The sequence below is a fragment of the Candida orthopsilosis genome (assembly GCF_000315875.1).
Source record: "Candida orthopsilosis Co 90-125, chromosome 1 draft sequence".
NCBI lineage: Eukaryota > Fungi > Ascomycota > Pichiomycetes > Serinales > Debaryomycetaceae > Lodderomyces > Lodderomyces orthopsilosis.
In genome coordinates this window covers 217,005-237,051 of record NC_018292.1, presented here as the reverse complement: position 1 = coordinate 237,051, position 20,047 = coordinate 217,005, and the positions used below count along the sequence as shown (strand labels likewise).

The following is a 20,047-nucleotide window of genomic DNA, read 5'->3' as shown; positions in this document are numbered from 1 at the left end:
AAAACTTGCATTTTATACCAGTTGTTTACACCATTAAGCTCTATAACTTGCTACTGGGTTTATTCGCAACCAAATCAAACGGGATATGTTTCTTATTATCATAACCGTAAACATTTTCCATGTCAAGATTCAGAATCAGATTGTATTGTTGATCAAGGAGTGCCTTTCTGTCTCCATTCAAAGCAATTTCAGGAACAGTAGGTTTTGAAACTTTAAAATCGGTGTCTCGTTTCGTTAAAGCGTTGTTGATGACTTTAATCACATCGTTTGGTTGCTCAGAGTTCACCAAGTGTTGTCCCTTGTCAATATCTATAGCACCTGCTAACATATTTGGAGCAATGGCATTACGAATCCAGTCAATACTCTCTCGCAAGTTCCAATTAGCTGCTCCACCAACAACATGAAACACTGGAACTCTGATCAACGGTAACGCTAACATGCCCTTTATGATGGACATGTGAGAACTCAAATATGTCGTCATCTGGCTCACCTTCAGGCATTTAGCTTTATAGACATATTTCCCCTCTTTGGTTTTTGTCTTATATACTTCATCATCAACGTAATCTTTCAATACATCAGATTGAAAACGTTTAGTGAATGAGTATTTCTCAAAATAGTCCCTGGCATCCTGTTCGGTATCAAAAGTATCCATCATCAAGCCAACCAACTTCTTAAACAGCCGCATAAACCTTGCTTCAGTCTCAGGTGTTCCATAAATCACCGGTTCTATAGCAACAACGGAGTCAAATAGGGTTGATTCTAAAAAGGATGCATACAAAGCAGTAAATCCGCCCATTGAATGCCCAACTAGAACAGTACGAGCCTCAAAGTTGTTCTTCATATCTCCCGTGGTTTCCCTCTCGTGCTTGATAATCTCAATAACATCTTTAGCGCCATCATCCCACATGTAAACACAACCCATTTTCCCCTCATTTGCCAAACTAGAATCACCATGACCAAGAGCGTCAACAGCAAGAACCGTGTCCAAGTACCAGGGTACTTCATGTGATTGCGAGAGTTTATACAACTGCTTAATGAGGTAGTGCCATACTGACTTGTTGAACCCAGTCCCGTGACAAAAGACCAAATTGAAGGCCAATTGTGATTCAGGGTTTGGATGTGGAGAGCTTGATTTGTATTTGTTGTACACGATAATCAAATTTTCAGTGTCTTTGGCAATCAAGGTACTACCCTTGGCGCGGATTGGATGTGCTTTTGTTTGTTTTTTTTCGAGTGTAAATGACATTTTCTTTGCTGTAGCACTATGGAAGCCGGCTGCAATTTCTGGACCAAACGATGTTTTTATATCTCGTTCGGGTAAATTGGCGCTTGTGGGGGATTGCGCAAAGACGGAGAAAGAAGTTAGGAAAATTGGTAGCAGATGTTTATAGCGGTGTTACTGTATATATAATAAATTTCGTGGGTAGTAATTCCGTACGAGGAGTCAAAACACCCCGCATTGAATCATGAAGCTTTTGTTTGAGGTAGGCTCTTATAAGAAAACAATAGGCCACGAATAAGATACATGGCGTTTAGACATCAACCAACCAGAAACAAATTAGAAACGCTCAACATCGGTGTATGAATGCTCCCAAAATTTGGAAATAGCACGGCCAGAAAACTGGCTCTTGTAAGTTCAAGTTCCATTCTTATGCTCCAGACTTCGGATTTAACACAATAATCCAGATCCCCATATAATTAAGCGGACTTTAAAGCATGTCGTATAAGAAACACATTTTGTGCGTCATCTGAAAAATTGCAAAATTGAAAATTTTCAGTCACATTAAACGACGCTTCTCTTTTTGATCCGGTACATCCTACAACAAATCTCTCTGTCCATGACTTCCAGCAAGATCACAATACTCAGGACCGTGCACCAGGTGAGACAATGGAGAGCTCAGTTCTTTTTGAATAATCAGTCAGTTGGGTTTGTTCCCACTATGGGTGCATTACATGCGGGTCATTGTTCTTTGGTATCCCAGTCACTACAAGAAAATGACAAGACTATTGTCTCAATATTTGTCAATCCTTCCCAGTTTGGTCCCACGGAGGACTTGGATAAGTACCCTAGAAGTTTAGATCGCGATTTGGAGATCTTGGAAGCTCAATTTAAGAGCAAACCGGTCGATGCGGTTTTTGTACCAAAAGTTACCGAGATGTACCCTAGTGGTATCACACTAGACATCGAAAATCAACGTGGTACTTTTGTAACTGTCCATGGTTCAAGCGAGCAACTTGAAGGAGTTACCAGACCACAATTTTTTAGAGGAGTTGCCACTGTCGTCACCAAATTGTTGAACATTGTCCAACCTACTAGAATTTATTTTGGTCAAAAGGACGCTCAGCAATGTGTGGTCATCAAAAACTTGGTAAAGGATTTGCACATTCCAACCGAAGTGAGAGTGTTGCCAACCTCCAGAGAGAGTAATGGTTTAGCAATGTCGTCAAGGAATGAGTATTTATCTAAGGAGATGAAAGATCGAAGCTCGGTCATCTACAACGCTTTAAAGAATGGTGAAGCCTTTTACAATGAGAGAAAAGAAAAAGAAGAGGAAGTTAAAGCAAGTGGCATTCTTGCCGAAATCAGGAAAGTCATTGAACAGGACCCAGATTTTGATATTGAGTACATTGCCGTCAGCCATCCTGAACTTTTGACCGACCTTCAAACAGTGAAGCCTGGTATGGGCGCAATCGTTTCATGTGCGGTTAAAGTTCCAAAAGAAAATAGCGGCGAAAAGGCAAGATTGATTGATAATATTGTTTTGCAATAGAATTTACGAAATTTAATGATAATGATTTTTGGGAAGGTCTAATAGAAAAGTATATTTAAATAAAAGTTGGGTGTCACATCCTTTTTCGTTTCCGAAACAACAAACTCTTTCTATTTGTAATTGACGATTCTTTTTGGTCTGACTTTTGCAACTTGCTATTCTGCTGTTCATACAATGTTCGATCGTTCTCTAGTTGATGCTCGAATTCAACCCTTGCATTTGTTCCGAGGCCCTCAACCAATTTATCGCGAGAGCTTTCGGGGATGCTGTAGAACACATAACCAAACTTTAGTAGCCACATTGGATCAACACAGGTGACATAATTCATATACTCTTTCGAAGTCAATATTAAATCATGGTAAATGACAAAGTTCAGACTCAAATTGCTGTTAAGCAAGCTACTTGTGGGATGCAAGTACATTTTCATGTAGTTGTGACGTAGGTTGACAAACTCTGGAGTCCCATTGAGTCCCATTTTGACAAGTTTCGCCAGCTGGTGGTAGAATGCTGCACATAAGCATCTTCTAATATCGTCGTCGTTCTTGGCTCTGCAAAAGGGGAGCTTTCTCTTTTGCATTATATACGCTAACTGCTTTCTAATTTCCCTTGCTCGATACAAGGATTTGTGTTGAATGTAATTTCGACCACACCACTCGTTGATTCTGTTCCAATTATTACTAAATTTGTTCATATTGGCTTCCCATTGTGTATAAACATTGAGAAGCGTTAAGTGGTCTGACTCTGCAACAACAAATCGTTCCCTTGCCAGATCCGCCTCTTTGGCTCTTTCTTTGGACCTTTGAAAAATATTGGAAACACTCAACATAGCAACAATGGTGAGTATATCTTCTGAGCAATGAAAGTAACGTTCTGTTGACAACAATATAAGTTTCGATAAAGTTGGCTCAATTGGAAACTGAATCATATCACGTCCAAGTTTGGTCAATTCACCGAAATTGTCTAATGCACCCATTGCCCATAAATCGTACAATGAGCAGTTGAGCAAATCCTTGGGAGGACTATCCAAAAATGGAAAACTGTTTATGTCATGTACATTTAGTGATTTTAATAGTAACATTGTATTGCTCAAATTCGTTCTTTGAATTTCGGGTATGGGTTGCTGATACATATTTTGGGGGTCAGTTGCTCGTTCGGTATAAAGTCTGTATGCAACACCTGCACTAGTTCTTCCTGCTCTACCACTTCTTTGCTCTGCATTGGCAAAAGAGATTGGCACCACCTGTAATGTGTCCATACCTAGCTTAGGATTGTACACTTTCACCTTGACTAAACCACAATCAATAACGTACTTGATTCCATCAACTGTCAATGAGGTTTCTGCAATGTTAGTCGCAATAACGACTTTCCTCTTTTTGGTGCTTGTCTTGTTAAATATTCTTTTTTGCAATTCTTGGGGCATGGTAGAGTAAATGGGCAAAATTTCCAAAGGTGGTGGATTCTCCAACATTTCAAGTTTTTCACGTAGTAAATCGCATGTAATCTCTATATCCTCCTGACCAGTCATAAACACGAGGATATCTCCATCGTTGACGAACTCACCTCTAGTATCGCGGCCTTTGCTCAAATGGATCGACAAGATTTGCTTCACTGCTGTTTCAACATAATCCATTGTTACATTCTTGTTGAAATAGATATCGACAGGAAAAGTTCTCCCCGGGATAGTAAATTGCGGTGCTGCTCCAAAAAATCTGGTGAATCGATCAGCATTCATTGTTGCCGACGTTACAACCAACTTCAAATCCCTCCTCTTAGCCAATAGTCCTTTAAATAATCCTAATAGGATATCAGTGTTTAATGATCGTTCGTGAGCTTCATCGATAATGATGCAACTGTACTCACTCAATGTATTGTCTGCCAAAATCTCTCTCAATAGAATACCTTCAGTCATGTATTTGATGACCGTCTTTTCGGGGTTTGTCTTGTCATCAAATCTCACCGAATATCCTACTTCTTCTCCTAGTTCGACTTGCATTTCTTCGCTAACCCTTTTTGCCACAGACATAGCCGCAACTCGTCTTGGTTGCGTACATCCAATAATTTTTCGTTCACCTTTGGTAGTAGCCAATCCTTGCTCATAGAGAAATTGTGCTAGCTGTGTTGTCTTTCCCGAACCTGTCTCGCCGATGATTATCGTGACCTGATTGTCCCGAATAGCTGAAACAACGTCTTCTTTTACTGCATATGCAGGTAGGCTCTGTCGTTGCTTCTGAATTATAGTATAGTCTGAACTCTGCTCGGTATCCTCGTCGAGTTCAACGTCATCTCTGTTTCCACTGGTAGTCACACCTGTTTTCTCCTTGGCTTGTTTTGCCCTCTCCTGTTTCGACTTCTTTGTTTGCACCACCAATGATCCTTGCTTTGCCATGGACGCCAACTCTGAAGTGAAATCTTTCACAGGATCAACAGTCGGTCCAGCTCCTTTAATGCTAGAGCCAGTTATCTGCAAAGTCAAATGCTCCTTTACCTTTTCAAGAAATGGAGGAATCAAAACGTGGCTAGTTATCGGTATGCGATTGAAGTCATTACTAGGTGCATGATCATGATCGATGTACTCCCCCAAGGAATTGAAGTATCCCCCAGTACCCTCATTTGAAGTGGACTTTGGTATGTCTCGCTTTACTGCTCTCGTATCCCATGATTGTTTTACATCTTGGCGAGGGCGCGTGTCGTTTTGGATCTTAGGTCTGAGGGATACACGATCAGCTTCAAGTTTTGGTGACTCCCTTCTTTCATTTGCAAGAGGTGGTAATGCCTCTTTGAGTCTTTCGGCATCCTCTTTCTTTAGTCTCTTGAATCTTGGCTGGCTTGGTGTGCCTTCTTTGGTCCGTATTTTGATGTTTGGGCTGACAATGTCATCGATTTCATCATCATCCTCTTCAAATGAAAGTTTTAACGTCGATTTGTCTGCTCTTCTGATAATGGTAGCCTTTTTCGGCATGATTTCAGTTGCATCAGGTTTCGAAGCTTGCACGCTATCATATATGTCTTTGGCATGTTCATCATTCTTTAGTCCAATAATTTGTATAAACTTTGAAAAATCATCAAAATTTTTACCTCTTGCTTGTATAATCACTGTTTGGGTCAAAGAGTTATTCTCAGGTTTGTTTAAGTAGACTGCTAGTTTGTGCTTTATACTCAGCGTTATATCACCATCATCCATTTCACATTGATTGGTAAATCATGATGAGTTTACAAAATCGCGAAAAATCAAATCCCTTCATATACAATAACTATATGAAAATGATATGAACCACCTTCCCAAACGATTCCAGCAATACTTTAGATATGCAGTCGGCTTCAAGTGCAAAATCATACCGCCTCCAAAGACACCATCTGAGTTACAGTTCATTAGTGAGAGTTTTCAGAAGTTGGCTACAGTTGATATATTGAAATCTACCTTATTAAATCTGGATGAATTAATAAGAGATGGCTTTCACTTGAACATACTATTTAATCCCGTTCATAAGAGAAGCTTGTTTCTACCTGTGTCGATGGTGGACGAAACCGAGCAGATTTCTGATTCACACCCCTGGAATATTATGACACGAGATAAACTTGTCAAAAGGCTAGAGAATCTAATAGCAATCCCAAGATACTTGTATGTGGAAAATGATGACAAATTCTTGAACAACGAACGACTGATTGAATTTACACATGAACTCTCAGATAGGGGTCGGGACCTCGTTGGCAAATACGATTTGTCATTAGCTTCAATGGAAGACCCATTTATATCAATTACTAGATGCGATCCAACGATGAATGAAAAACTGGGTAAGTATAGGCTTCGGTCTGCTGTTCGAAGTAATATACAGCATTTTCATAAAATTCAGGATATAGAGATTCATACAAACCATCGATATCTTATTCGTAAACTCGAAGATAATACATTTTGACTTTTATTTCCTAATTGAAACCAACTTTTCAACCTTCTCTTCATCTTTTCTCAATACCTCATTCAAATAGTTCAAGCCCATTTGCTGTTTCACCAAGATTTGCGAAATCTTTTCAATAACATCGTTAGAGTTATTTATGTCCTCTTTGGCTTTGCCCTTGGTGGCAGCACCATTATCGAACGACTCGTTCAACGCATGTATTGACTTGTCGAATTGAGTATTCATATCTTCGGCTCTCTCCTTGAGTATCGACATTTTTGCAAATATATCACCAACTTTTCCAATTGGACTATTTGGATCATTCAATTTAGTGATTAAAATATCAAATTGTTTGGCTATTTCTTCCTCCTCTGGGAGTAGTGGATACCCTTTCAATTTCAACATTGCCAACACAGTGGCTAAGCGTAATAATCTTCGTGATAGTTGAGTATGTCTTGCTTTCGCTTTGAGAATCCTGGTAGTGTTTTCCAAGTCATGTTTCGCTGATAACGTATTTAGTCTTTCATTAATCTGATTCAATACAACCTTTTCCTTAGCTGCATAATCCAACTGAGTTTCAATCCTCTGAGCAACTTCATCGTAAGAAGTTATCTTTATGGGGAAATAATTTTGTCCAGGTCTTTCAGTCATGGCTTTGTCCCAATCTTCAGGAGTTTCATTAGCTGGTCGCGGCTGGGACATCAAAATATTCATTTCTTGGTCAGTGAATTTGTTGTACAAATGTGTCTTTAATGCACATTTTGACGAAGTCGGGTCCCATTGTTCGTATACTTTAGCCAATTGATCATTCACTGCAGGGGTATATGCAGCTGGATTGGTGTTTTGTTGTTGATTGGTATTTTGGCCAAACCCACCAAGTGTATTGACATTATTTACAGCAGGTTGTGATTGCTGAGGCTGACTCCAACTGAAAGATGGTTGTTGGTTGTTTGTAGTGTTGGAAAAGAGTGATGACTGTTGTTGTGGTTCCCCACCAAACAATCCGCCACTAGCAGCCGGCTTGTTTCCGAAAAGCCCACCTCCTTGAGTGTTGTTGTTAGAGCCCAAAAGGCCACCACTTTGTTGTGTATTGTTAGATCCAAACAAGCCTCCACCTGCTGGTGCACTGGGCTTGTTACCAAAGAGCCCACCTGGAGTTGTTGACTGTTGGTTACCTCCAAATAATCCACCAGTGGCATTGTTTTGTTGTTGATTGTTTCCAAATAATCCACCAGATGTACCTGTATTGCTTTGCTGGGCATTTCCAAACAATCCCCCACCAGTTCCTGTACTTTGCTGTTTGTTTCCAAACAATCCGCCTGAAGTTCCAGTATTGCTTTGCTGGTTACTGCCAAACAACCCTCCCCCTGTCGTTGTAGTATTCAGTGATTGTTGATTACCACCAAATAATCCTCCAGTATTGGGGCCCAGTTGTTGATTACCACCAAACAACCCACCACCAGTTGTCTGAGTTCCTGTTGGTTTTCCAAATGTTGATCCACTATTCGTGGCCCCAAATCCCCCATTGGTTGCAGAATTTGTTGTCTGGCCCGAGCCAAACAATCCGCCTCCAGCTGGTTTCTGTTGATTCGATCCAAATAAGCCTCCAGATGTGGCATTGGTGTTATTATTTTGCGATTGGCCAAATAAACCACCAGTTGAATTTGTTTGGCCAGTGGTGTTTGATTGCCCAAACCCAAACCCGGTGTTTGTCGTCGCAGCTGGCTTGTTTCCAAATAATCCGCTTCCTGAGGCACTATTACTTGTATTTGATGCTCCGAATAAGCCTCCTCCAGTATTGCTGCTAGCACCAAACATAGATGTGATTTGATTATCTTTTACGATTGTTCTTGCTGAATTTGAGCTGTTTATTTTTCGTGTGATGAAAAGATGAGATCCGAGAAATCAGAGGATCATAGTGAATGCATATGCATAGAAGAAAAGAGATTTGATAGACGACTAAGAAAGTACAGCTAATTGTAACAGTCCCGCCAGTTGAGCAGTTTGCTCCTTGTTCAAACGAGATACTACGAAATGCAGAGAATGCCCTAAATTCAATTTAATTTAACGCTAATCAAAGCCATTGTCTGGGACCATGTCTATTGTAGCTTCCTCGACTATCTAAAGTCTGCTCAATTCCACGATTGACTACACGACTCAATGTTCCAATTTGCTCTCCTTATATTTGCGAATATGTATATTTCCTCATCTAACTACTGCTTGGAGCAGGAGCAGCAGCAGGAGCAGCAGCAGCAGCAGCAGCAGTAGCTTCATTCTTCTTTAAAAACTCCTTAGTTTGTCTAACATCTTTTGAATCAGCCCCATAAATTGGCCTCTTTTTATCTTGTATTTGTTCTTCGACACCTGGAATTTTCTTGACCAATTTCAAATTGTCAAAAACACACTTACTTAAAACTCCCTCACTGGCACGACAACGACTGAAATATTGGTTATTTTGTTCCAAACATTCATAATGCAATTTGAATTCATCAAAACAGTATTTGTTTAAATCTTTCAATACTGAAATAGCACATCTAGTCACACGTCTTCCTTCTTTCAAACAATCTATAGTTCCTCCATTGTGTTCATCTTTACATAACATGAAATCGTCATTATATGGTTTACATCTGTCTCCGATGTAATATGATGCTGATAGTAATGGTGCTGATGTTGCACCTACTTCATCCACTTCTGGTACGGTATTTGGCAATGGAGTTTCTTCTTTGTTTTCCCATTTGTGTCTGCCTATGAAGAATTCTCCCAACATGTTGAATGAGTTGTATATATGTGTATATATGGGTTAAAAAGATGTAGACTCTCTTAACTACTGGAGTTTCGGTTTTTCACTAAAATTTTATTTCAAATTCGCAAAATTTGGTTGGTTGGTTAGTGCGCGCAACAATAAAAAAAGAAATGGAAAAATAAATTTGGAGGGAAAGAATGAACAATCATAAAGTAAGTGTCCGTATCTTGTTCGTAAGCTAGGAAGAATCCAATAGCGACGTGGGGTAATATTTTCGAGTAATTCCGTTAAATCTTTTTTTGTTTTTGACCAAGAGATCGCCCCCGTTGTGTTTTTACCTCACTACAGCCAAGACGCCATATTTTACAATATATATTTGGCACGGATGATTTTACCTATGGGCGCTTCCTAATCGAATAGGTCAATAGCGGTTAGTCTCCTCTAAGTTATTTTTCAAAACACCAGGATTCCGAGTTTTTGATAGATATTGGAGACGTTGATTTAAAACAAAGGAAGGTCGTGTACTAATGCCTAAACTGATAGTTAGAATGTACCATAATTCATCCTCAAGACAATGCCAGTGATAACAGAAGCAAAAAAGTAGGTCAAAGGGATGCGAGTTTGAATTTGATGGCTTTTGAAATTGTGCAATTGATAGAAGTGTGGAGTTCGAACAAGCATATACCGGTGATGCATTTCCATAAGCATGTGAGGCTTTGTTTCGGCCGAGTTGCAAATTTCTCGGTTATCCCTTGTACTAGTGGTAATTTCGAATTGAAAGGAAGGCTGGTATCCATTTATATCGTTAAGTATGAGTCTCTTTTGTATCGTTTCGTTGTGCACTGTGGTATCGTTTGAAAAAATTTCATAGTCCTATTGAGGAAAATGGCTTCAACAATTACATCTATGTTAATGTGATTGCAAAATTTTGCAAATTTCAGTGGATTGAAACAATAATCAAGGTCAAAGAGTTTCATTGAAGAGTCCCCAAATACTCTCTGATAGTATAACTATAAAGCGAATGTTAAAAATCAAAGCTTCTATGAATCATGAAACTTTTTAATCACCAGTATCATTTCGAGATACTTCTCAACTTGCTAATGATACACTCGATATTAACCAAAACTTTCACCATTTCAAGTCCCAGTCGCCCCTTTTGCATTGTGGGTCTTCATGTTCCTGAGCTTGAACCCCATCTCACCAATTACAGGTAAAAAATTATTGGAGACGAAAAAGATAAAATAGAATGAGTTGCGTTTCAAAAGATGCTACTCAAACTCCGAATTTTTTGAAATTTACAAAAGCAGCAATAATGGGGAGACACCAACCAAGATGGGTGATTAGAAGCCGACGTTTTTGTTATAAGTAGGCAAGGTAGTATATTAGCCGATAATATTCTACCGTAGAGATGTGAGATTAAAGGTTGCGGATAACGTAAAGAATTATCTCAATTTCACCACCATACATTCAAAAAAGTCCGAGATTGTAACCACAGTTATGAGACCCCGATGTCTGAATCAGTGATGGCATCTAACTACCAAGTGCCATTGTTAATGTGGAGCTGTGAGAAAAAGACTTACTGTGGATAATCCCCCTTCCTTAGATTTTGGTAGCCACAAATCGTCAATCTTCGGTATTTTCTTCTCAGTTTCGGCTGATCTTTACATTTAAAGTGGTGTGATTTATGCAAAGTAAAGCCAAGAAAGTATTCAAAACACAGAAAGGATTTTGTAACCGGGGTTAATGAATTCTTAAAGAGAGGATACCCCATGGAAACTGTTTGAGTCTAGACTCTTTTTCTGTCCTGTAATTTCGAATCTTTAGAAGAATCATTTGTAAGGTAAGGATATGCAAGGTTATGAAATATCATGTTTGCAATATTGAGTGTCTATACCCTTGCATAATATGTTCTTTTGCTTCTCCACACAATAAGCGTATCCATTCAATATTAAGAACAAAGGATGAATGCTATTGTTTCGGACTCTCTCTTTTTGTACCTCATTTTTCCAATATGGAGAAATCATCAAAATAAAAAATAAATCCCATTACGACAGGAGGCATCACGCTGCATATAGTAAAGCAATCTGCATCTACAAATGTAACATGATATAAATTGCTGCTAATATCATCAATAAGAGGAGTTTAAACACTTGACTAAAATAATCAATTGCATATACCACGAGGGAAATAATCGGCTTTAAATTCCAATAAAAGAACCAAAAACACTAAAAAAATTATAACCAATTTTCTGGGGTAACGCTACATATATAATATTACGTTGTTGTTCCAGTAAATGTTTAAATCTATATCAATTTTGAAATCCATAAAACCAACAAATTCAAGAATTCCCCATATTTTGTCAATTCCTTTAATTCGCAACATGTCAATTCCATCTACACAATACGGATTTGTTTATACTAAACAATCAGGACTCAATTTACAATCCGATTTGCCCGTCCACAAGCCAAAAGCAGGTCAATTGTTGTTGAAAATTGATGCTGTTGGATTATGTCATTCTGATTTACATGTCATTTACGAAGGATTGGATTGTGGAGATAATTATGTGATGGGCCATGAAATTGCTGGAACTGTAGCTGCTGTTGGTGATGATGTGAATAGTTACAAAGTTGGTGATCGTGTTGCTTGTGTGGGGCCCAATGGTTGTGGTGGATGTAAATATTGTCGTGGATCAATTGATAATGTATGTAAACGGGCATTTGGTGATTGGTTTGGATTGGGTTATGATGGTGGATATCAACAATATTTGTTGGTTACTAGACCTCGTAATTTGGCTCTTATTCCTGATAATGTTTCATCTGATGTTGCTGCTGCTTCAACCGATGCTGTATTGACACCATATCATGCAATCAAGATGGCGAAAGTATCACCAACATCAAATCTTTTACTTATTGGAGCTGGTGGATTGGGTGGTAATGCAATACAAGTTGCTAAATCATTTGGTGCTAAAGTTACGGTATTGGATAAAAAGAAGGAGGCTCGTGACCAAGCTAAGAAATTGGGAGCTGATGAAGTTTATGAATCGTTACCAGGATCGATTTCCCCAGGGTCATTTTCAGCATGTTTTGATTTCGTTTCAGTGCAAGCTACATTTGATTTATGTCAAAAATATGTTGAACCTAAAGGTGTGATTGTTCCCGTGGGCTTGGGTGCACCTAAATTATCTTTTGATTTGGGGGACTTGGCATTGAGAGAAATTCAGGTGTTGGGTAGTTTTTGGGGTACTACTAATGATTTGGATGAAGTTTTGCAGTTGGTTAGTGAGGGAAAAGTCAAACCGGTTGTGCAAAGTGCTAAATTGAAGGAGTTGCCTGAATATATTGAAAAGTTGAGAAAGAATGCTTATGAAGGAAGAGTTGTTTTTAATCCATAGAGCGGGGAGAAGGAGTTAAGTGTTTGGGTGTTTGGGTGTTTGGGTATTCGGAGTTTAGGAGTTTAGTTAAGGAGATTTTTGATATATATATGACAATCGAAATCAAGGTTGTAGCATTCATTTTATTTCAATTCTAAATTATACTTGTCAACCACAGGTTGGATCAATTCCAAATGGAATTGATTAGCATCCTCGACAAAATCAACAAAATCATAATTTTGTTGTATATAATTGTGGAATTGGCATAGATGATTCAATTGACAGTTGATACAAAGATTATAAAGTAAAGAATCAATTAAATCATCAGTCTTGTCTCCCTTTTGTAAATTTAGCCAATCAAGTACCCGATTCATGGTGGAGTCTATAGTTTCTTTGCCGTTGCGTTCACACCCTTTTAGTTTATAAAGTTTACCAAACCAAGCAAGTATCAAATCACGTCGTATAATTTTGTTTGTCTTTTTCAATTTAGAATTTATCAGATCTTTAGTTATGAATCGATAAAGCCAAAAATGAATCATCTTCATTGAAGTCATGGGAATAACTAAAGATGGATACATTTTGGCCATGATTAAATTTTCCAACGTATGGTTGGTTAATATTGTTGGCAAAGTCCTTGCATTATTGTTTGATCTTGTTCGTTGAATTTCCATGATTTTGACATTGGACAAGTTGGGAGATAGATCGTCAATAAGTTGGCTTGTTATGTGGTTCAAGTAACGTTTGTTGTCTAGCACTGTGTCTTGATGAAGTAATGGTTTGTAAGATGATCCATAGTGCGTATCTAGATTCAATTTATCCCAGTGAGTGACTAAAATTGGCCAGTAGGAGACTTTGTTACGCAGTGTTATTGTTGTTGTTGTTTTGCAATAGGAAAAGTTTTTGATGCCTATATCAATTGATAATGTATTACGATGAGCCAAGTTGTGCCATTGCATCAAGTATAGTTGATATTGAGCAATGATACCTTCAATGCGTGATGCTTTAGTAGTTCCGAGGATTGGACTTCCACAATGTAGCGCTATATCATTGAGTATAGGGATTTTGTAGCTGTGTAATGATTTAGTAAGGTTGATGGTTTGTTGCTTGTTCATACAATGGCTTGGTTTGACCAGTGTTGATGCTTGGTGATATTTTTCATTTTTGAAATTGTCTCGTGCAATTTCGCATTTGAGGTTTACGCGACACGCTAAGGAAAAACCGTGAAGCTATTGAAATGAAAGATGAACTCAAATGTGTAAGCTTCAAAATGATTCTAAAAGCGGCTTCCAGAAATAATGTAAATGGGACACGTGCTGCTCACATTTTTATTTTAAAAGACGTGTCGAATTATGGTTTAGTCTGTATAAAGTTTCCGCCATCAAAGTAAAGAAAAAACGTTAAATCGCCTCTTGACTAGCAATGAGCAAAATGAGAGTATAAAGGAAAAAAGTTTTGACTCTGCTGAAATGAGGAGGTAACGTGAAATTCATTTAATCGTAATCTGTATGACAATACACAGTGAACGACACAAGTCAATTACATTGTTCTGTCAAAGTTCATTGAATATGTAAATCATATTGTTGCTGTCCACTATGTAAATATAGCATCCTTGTGGTTTGGTGTAGTTGCTTTTCAAACCTTTCACTTCTGTACTTTTAGAGTTGATGAAGTTGTTAGTATTAAAATTTTGTGTATTTACTTTACAGTAGATAAGTAAAAACAAACATTACACAAACTATATATTTACGATTACAGAACACATTGCATGATACCTGTTAGTAACTATTAAAGAAATTGCAATATGTACCTAAAAAGAGGCTATGTCAATATTCGTAGCACATGTGTACACAGAGCATGACTTTATATTACATGACTCTTTCAAAATTGAAAGCCCACATTTTTTGTATATGGAAATAATCTTGTATAGGGGCTTTTACCAATGTAGACGACATTTCTTGTCAACTATTGCACTTCTTCTTCTTTTTCTTCTTCTTTGTGATAACATTTGTGCATCTTTCCAATTAAGCAATGTTGTTGCTGGATTTTAATGTTTGCCACCAAAGTGGCATAATCTGTACCCATTATTTTATTCAAAATCTGGCGACGTTATGAAGTACCTCGAATTGGTTGAAATTGGACAATTCGGAGAACGCATTGTTTGGAATTGAGCTAGTTATCTCTTTCGTTTGTCTTACTAACAACTCCCTTTGAAGACTTTAGGCCATCTGTACTTTGGAATAAACTTTCTGCAAAAATTTTGAAACCATGCATATAATAATTTATTTTCTTCATAGTTGGTAAAAAGGACAGAGGATAGACAAATTCAATGTAACACGTGCACTGGAAATGATTAGGGCTCTTTTAAAATATTCAAACCGAGCTTTGAAGGGAGAAACAAGATGTACGTTTTTGAGATATGCACATCCCTCTTGAGTTATTTGGTAGTTCAAGAAGAAGGGTATACATGGTAAAGGCAAATAAAGGAGAATGCTTCTGTAAATTTGACAACGTGGACTTTTTAAAGGAGGATAAGGAACCACAATTTGTGCAATTACAGCTACTTGACGCTCGTCTTAATTGTACTGTGATGAGCTGGTTGAGAAAATTATCTATATTGGGAAGGATAATTTGGTGTATATTTTCTTGGTACAATGTCTTCTCATAAAAACTTTCTTTGAGACGCGTTTTATAGTTTGCTACTGTCTACAAAAAGACAAATGTGGATTTGGTAAATGCATTTGCTTCCAATTCAATTATTGAAACTCTGTTGCGAAACATTGCTAAGCACAAGTACAAGTCTTGACATCAACTCTCTTACGACATTTCTGTTAAATTACTTTATCAAAAATGTTCTTTTGTGTAATACCTCGAATAATCATTTTTAGACAAAATAAAAAAAGAAATTTATGGCTTTTGTGCACCTTTTGACTTTATATTTATTTTTTTACGAATATTAGTTGAAGATTGACTTTCTCTCGGACCATAGCCACGCCATTGCCAACGCCAACGCCAACGCCACTCTTTATACCTCTTCGCTTACTTCCCCCTTTTTACCTAACTAGATTATAAATATGTATACGCAATATCAAATATAAATATTTCTTTTTCTTCTCCTTCCCATTTGGGAATAAATAAGTATACCTCGTGCGTATATCGACAAGTAGAAGAAAGTAACAAGATTATAAATACACCACTAAATTTCTATAAACCTACTTTTCAATAATATTTCCTAATAGCAATTCACTTTCTTCCTTCCATTCTTCTTGTCTACACATATTCATCACAATGCAATACTCAACCATATTAATCACTTTGGCTACATTCGGCACTACTTTAGTCATGGCTGAAGGTGAAAATGATACTGCCATTGCCAATGCAACTGCCATCAATGGTACCAATTCCACTAATGGAACTACTACTTCTTCTTCTTTTGGTATTGCTGGTGCTTTACAATTGGGTACTGCTGGTACTATTGGTGCTTTAGCTGCTGGTGCCATTGCTTTGATCATTTAAGGAAAAGGAACCCCAGTTAGAAAAGAAAGGAGAAGGGTTTTGAGAGCTATATGTTAGAAATGGTGACACTACTTTTTGGGTTGCTGTTGTTAAATTTCTGATGATTTTGTTGTTGCTATTGTCTGTGTTTGTATAATTTTTATATATATATATTACAACTAATTTAATTCAATTTTGTTTGAAAGATGATACTACTCTATATCACATTCGTGCTATATGTTCCGTTAATACAGTTTCTTGTTCTTTCCTCTCTTGGAAGCTTGGCCGCTATTGACTTGGCTGTGGAAACTATTGTTCAACATTAAATCGTCAATAGAGTGCAATTCCATTAATAGTGACCGACTTTAAAGCTTAGCAATGATATTACCAAATGTAACAATTTACAAGTAGTTAAAAAGGAGTTTATATCCAAATTACGACATTCTAACTGACAAAATAACACTTGTTGTTGAATTGTGAATTTTCAGTTATTTTATCCTTTAAACCGATGGTTGCAAAAAAAAACTTTCCCCGCTCATCCATATTTTGTCTTGAACTTAGTATGCAATCAAACTTTTGAGCAAGCTCCAAGTAGGAGATGCACTAATTTCAATTTATTGGATTTGATTTTGGAGAGTCTTCTGTCTTAATCACCTAACAAGACGTTTACAGAGTTACAATTTTGATTAGACTTAGAATTGCAATGTAACTCATTCAATTCAGAACTATGCAAAACAGACAGAGTGAAATATCAATCAGAATTCATCAGTAATTCAAGTTTACAAAAAAAATGAAGCTGCTACAAGACTAGTAACGGCAAGGATCAGATCCACCATTATTGCAACTCAATTCGAAAGTGATAAACCAATTAACAAGCGAGTTGGTTTATTCTACAATAATCAATTACTTTCTTACTTTATAATCTTTTTACACCTCTTATCTCCTGTTTAAAATATATTTCAAATACTGGAAAAAAAGCATAATTCGTACGTACCTTTTTTGTTACTTTCAATTCTTGCTCATAGTCCTCAATATTTCACAACACAGAACCCGCTCCAAAACCGCTGCTAGTGGAAATAATTTGTCGAGGTAGAATTTGAGTTTGGTATACTCATCACTTTTACGACAACTTGAACTTACCAAAAAAACAAAAAAGTACATTTGAGTGCTATCAAGGATCACGAACAAGACACTCAAAGTTTTCGGCAATTAATGGTATCAATCAAGAACCAGTATACTTTTTTTGATCAATACAGAAAAATATCAAATCATTGATTAATTCTGCATTAGTTATATGGTCCAACAGGGTTAAAATAAGTTTTGTTTGAAAATTGATGGATATATACTGACTAACCCTCGTCGGCTATATATATTCTATATGTCACCTGGAGGGGGGAGTGCAAATTTACTCTAGTAAGCAATCAATTGAAGCAATACATAATCAAAGAGTCATAAATACTAACAACACTGCCCTATTTCTGGTTTTCTTCCCTTAACACACATCATCGATTATTTATTTCTGTTGAATTGTTGGATAGCGATGGCCATTATTAGTTCATGACAGGTATGTCCTTCATTGATCCTAGAAAAGGACTTTTGAGAAATTTCCTTTCTTGGGAAAACAGCTTTGAAACACAATCAACATCTTCTGGTATTCATCAACAAACCGCAACAATTGCACGTTTTTGATGAATATAATCAATTGCTGAGAAATATATGTGTTTTCGAAAATGTGAATCGGATGAAACTTCAAAGTACTTATTTTGCTTGTTGCAAAGCATAATTCCATCAAGAAGTTGCCGTTTTCGCAAATTGTATGATCCACGAACCACCGATATTGCGCTTCCCTAATTTCGTATCTGTTTCAGTCTTTGTAGTCGAGTGTTTAATGTTCCATTTATTGAATTACTTTGGAAAAGAGTTTACCACATTATAGTCAAATTACTTCTATTATCGTTTCGAGTATCTTGAATACAAGCCTTATCATCTACATATTTAACCAGATCAAACAGCAAAATTGTATTTATAAACATATTCTAAAACTTTCCTGTACCTATTTACTTTGGTCTTGCCATTGGACCCCAATTCTTTGTTGGATTTTCTTGAAACCTAACCATTTTCACCTTGCGCAATTTCAGAATCTTGTCGCTTTCATCATTAGACGTATCAAAATCAATAGCATTGCCATCTGTTCCAGTTTCTTTTCTTTTGAAATAATTGAGTATTTGCGCACCCACAGATTTCTCATTCAAGTTAGGACTATAAGTGATGTCTTGACCCAATTTGGCCAATTTTTCAGTAATCTTTTCATTCAATGAACCTTGTGTTTCCAATTTCGATTTCATTTCTTCAATGTATGCCTTATTTTGTTTTATTGTCCATTGACGAATAATCTCAAGATTCTTTTCCCACGGTATGTCACTCTTGATACAATTCTTCTTGGCATGAGTTAAACTCAATTTGTAACCCAAGTTCCCCACTGCTTTACTATATTCGCCAATTGATATTGGCGGTGATTTAAAAATTGAATTCAAGTGGTTTAAGTTGTAAAAGAATGGCACTGTATTCAATTCCGATTGTGCTAGGGTCAACATCCCTTTTATACGTTCTGATGTCTTGTATATTTCTTTATCAGATTTCTCGTTAAGTTGGAGAATCTTGTTGATAAAAGTTTGGTTGTGTAATGGACCAGCATACATTGGTCCGGCAACAGTATGCGTACTACCGCAATATTGACAGTGACTATTCACCTGTCCCACTAGCTTGGGATAGATGTATTTGTTATCATTTCGAATTCCCAATGGCTGCACCACTTTGTGTCCGCAGCCATTGCATCCATAAGTTAGCATAGTCTCACTTGCTAAGGTCTTTACCTTGATCGGACTTGTCTTTACTTTTACCCAAACTCGAAAATAATAATCAATACTCAAACTCAACATTGGCTCAATTGATTTCTTGTATTTAGCCGCAGTGGCTGCAATTGACTGCAACATCAATCGAATCCCAACTTCATGATTTGTTTCACTATTGATATATGAATTGCCAAAGTTGTTTCCACCATACAAGGCAAAACACTTTTCTGGGTACCCACTTCCTGCTAGAACAGCAGCATCGGTACATGTAACCAACAACATTCCATCTTCTTCTATACATTGAATTGCTGAATCGAGAAATGGAGATGCAGTACCGTATGGATCAAGATCAACTATATTGAATTTGTTTGTTGTTGACGCCATAAATTTGATTGCATCACCCTGGTTGGCAACAACTTTCCCCGTAAGTTGATTATGTTCAATGTTTCTATTGATGGAAGTAACTGCATCCGGTGATAAATCATTAGCCACAATTTTGTAAACATTGGGGATTTCCAATCCATATCGACATGATCTCAATCCTGAAGCTGATAATGCTTCCAAAATGGTTAATCCGAGTAGTTTACGTTTCTTGTTTTTGTTTTTATTCTTCTGTTCATTCTGTTCAGCACGGAACTGGTCATATGCAATGATCGACAATGTAGAGATATCTCTGTTGAATTGTTGAATTGGATTGTAAAACACTTCATCTTTTTTAGGGGTCAAGATGGTCGCTTTTCCCTCTGTGGTGTAGTTGAATGAGTTTGATTCAGCAGAAGATGAAGCAGCTTGTAGTGGTGTTTGTTGAGTAACCTTTGCCTCTTCGGCATTTGACGTTGACATGGCTATATTTTTAATTAGGGAACGTAATCGTCGATACATATGATGATCTGATGGAGTTTGAAAAAAAAAAAATTATTCGTGGA

The 20,047-nt window shown here is 37.3% G+C and overlaps 10 protein-coding genes across 10 annotated transcripts; 4 read left to right on the top strand and 6 right to left on the bottom strand. All coding sequences in view use genetic code 12, as the record gives it.

Annotated features, from left to right (window-relative positions):
* Window positions 1-40: 40 nt before the first annotated feature.
* Window positions 41-1,246, bottom strand: CORT_0A01090 (Lpx1 protein; the record flags this gene model as incomplete). Its single annotated transcript, XM_003865894.1, has 1 exon — window positions 41-1,246. The coding sequence occupies one exon, from the start codon at window positions 1,244-1,246 to the stop codon at window positions 41-43; it is 1,206 nt and encodes a 401-aa protein (XP_003865942.1).
* A 592-nt stretch (window positions 1,247-1,838) lies between these two features.
* On the top strand, window positions 1,839-2,771 carry CORT_0A01080 (Pan6 protein; the record flags this gene model as incomplete). Its single annotated transcript, XM_003865893.1, has 1 exon — window positions 1,839-2,771. One exon carries the CDS (start codon window positions 1,839-1,841, stop codon window positions 2,769-2,771), a length of 933 nt encoding a protein of 310 aa, XP_003865941.1.
* A 73-nt stretch (window positions 2,772-2,844) lies between these two features.
* CORT_0A01070 (hypothetical protein) lies at window positions 2,845-5,952 on the bottom strand (the record flags this gene model as incomplete). Its single annotated transcript, XM_003865892.1, has 1 exon — window positions 2,845-5,952. The coding sequence occupies one exon, from the start codon at window positions 5,950-5,952 to the stop codon at window positions 2,845-2,847; it is 3,108 nt and encodes a 1,035-aa protein (XP_003865940.1).
* Window positions 5,953-6,037: 85 nt separating this feature from the next.
* Window positions 6,038-6,685, top strand: CORT_0A01060 (hypothetical protein; the record flags this gene model as incomplete). Its single annotated transcript, XM_003865891.1, has 1 exon — window positions 6,038-6,685. One exon carries the CDS (start codon window positions 6,038-6,040, stop codon window positions 6,683-6,685), a length of 648 nt encoding a protein of 215 aa, XP_003865939.1.
* Window positions 6,686-6,688: 3 nt separating this feature from the next.
* On the bottom strand, window positions 6,689-8,482 carry CORT_0A01050 (Nup57 protein; the record flags this gene model as incomplete). The annotated part of the gene is made up of 1 exon (XM_003865890.1): window positions 6,689-8,482. The coding sequence occupies one exon, from the start codon at window positions 8,480-8,482 to the stop codon at window positions 6,689-6,691; it is 1,794 nt and encodes a 597-aa protein (XP_003865938.1).
* Window positions 8,483-8,873: 391 nt separating this feature from the next.
* On the bottom strand, window positions 8,874-9,431 carry CORT_0A01040 (hypothetical protein; the record flags this gene model as incomplete). The annotated part of the gene is made up of 1 exon (XM_003865889.1): window positions 8,874-9,431. The coding sequence occupies one exon, from the start codon at window positions 9,429-9,431 to the stop codon at window positions 8,874-8,876; it is 558 nt and encodes a 185-aa protein (XP_003865937.1).
* A 2,269-nt stretch (window positions 9,432-11,700) lies between these two features.
* CORT_0A01030 (Adh5 alcohol dehydrogenase) lies at window positions 11,701-12,798 on the top strand (the record flags this gene model as incomplete). The annotated part of the gene is made up of 1 exon (XM_003865888.1): window positions 11,701-12,798. The coding sequence occupies one exon, from the start codon at window positions 11,701-11,703 to the stop codon at window positions 12,796-12,798; it is 1,098 nt and encodes a 365-aa protein (XP_003865936.1).
* A 122-nt stretch (window positions 12,799-12,920) lies between these two features.
* Window positions 12,921-13,889, bottom strand: CORT_0A01020 (Cce1 hypothetical proteinolliday junction resolving enzyme; the record flags this gene model as incomplete). Its single annotated transcript, XM_003865887.1, has 1 exon — window positions 12,921-13,889. The coding sequence occupies one exon, from the start codon at window positions 13,887-13,889 to the stop codon at window positions 12,921-12,923; it is 969 nt and encodes a 322-aa protein (XP_003865935.1).
* Window positions 13,890-16,062: 2,173 nt separating this feature from the next.
* CORT_0A01015 (hypothetical protein) lies at window positions 16,063-16,290 on the top strand (the record flags this gene model as incomplete). The annotated part of the gene is made up of 1 exon (XM_003865886.1): window positions 16,063-16,290. The coding sequence occupies one exon, from the start codon at window positions 16,063-16,065 to the stop codon at window positions 16,288-16,290; it is 228 nt and encodes a 75-aa protein (XP_003865934.1).
* A 2,036-nt stretch (window positions 16,291-18,326) lies between these two features.
* Window positions 18,327-20,003, bottom strand: CORT_0A01010 (Trm1 N2,N2-dimethylguanine tRNA methyltransferase; the record flags this gene model as incomplete). The annotated part of the gene is made up of 1 exon (XM_003865885.1): window positions 18,327-20,003. The coding sequence occupies one exon, from the start codon at window positions 20,001-20,003 to the stop codon at window positions 18,327-18,329; it is 1,677 nt and encodes a 558-aa protein (XP_003865933.1).
* Between the last annotated feature and the right edge of the window lie 44 nt (window positions 20,004-20,047).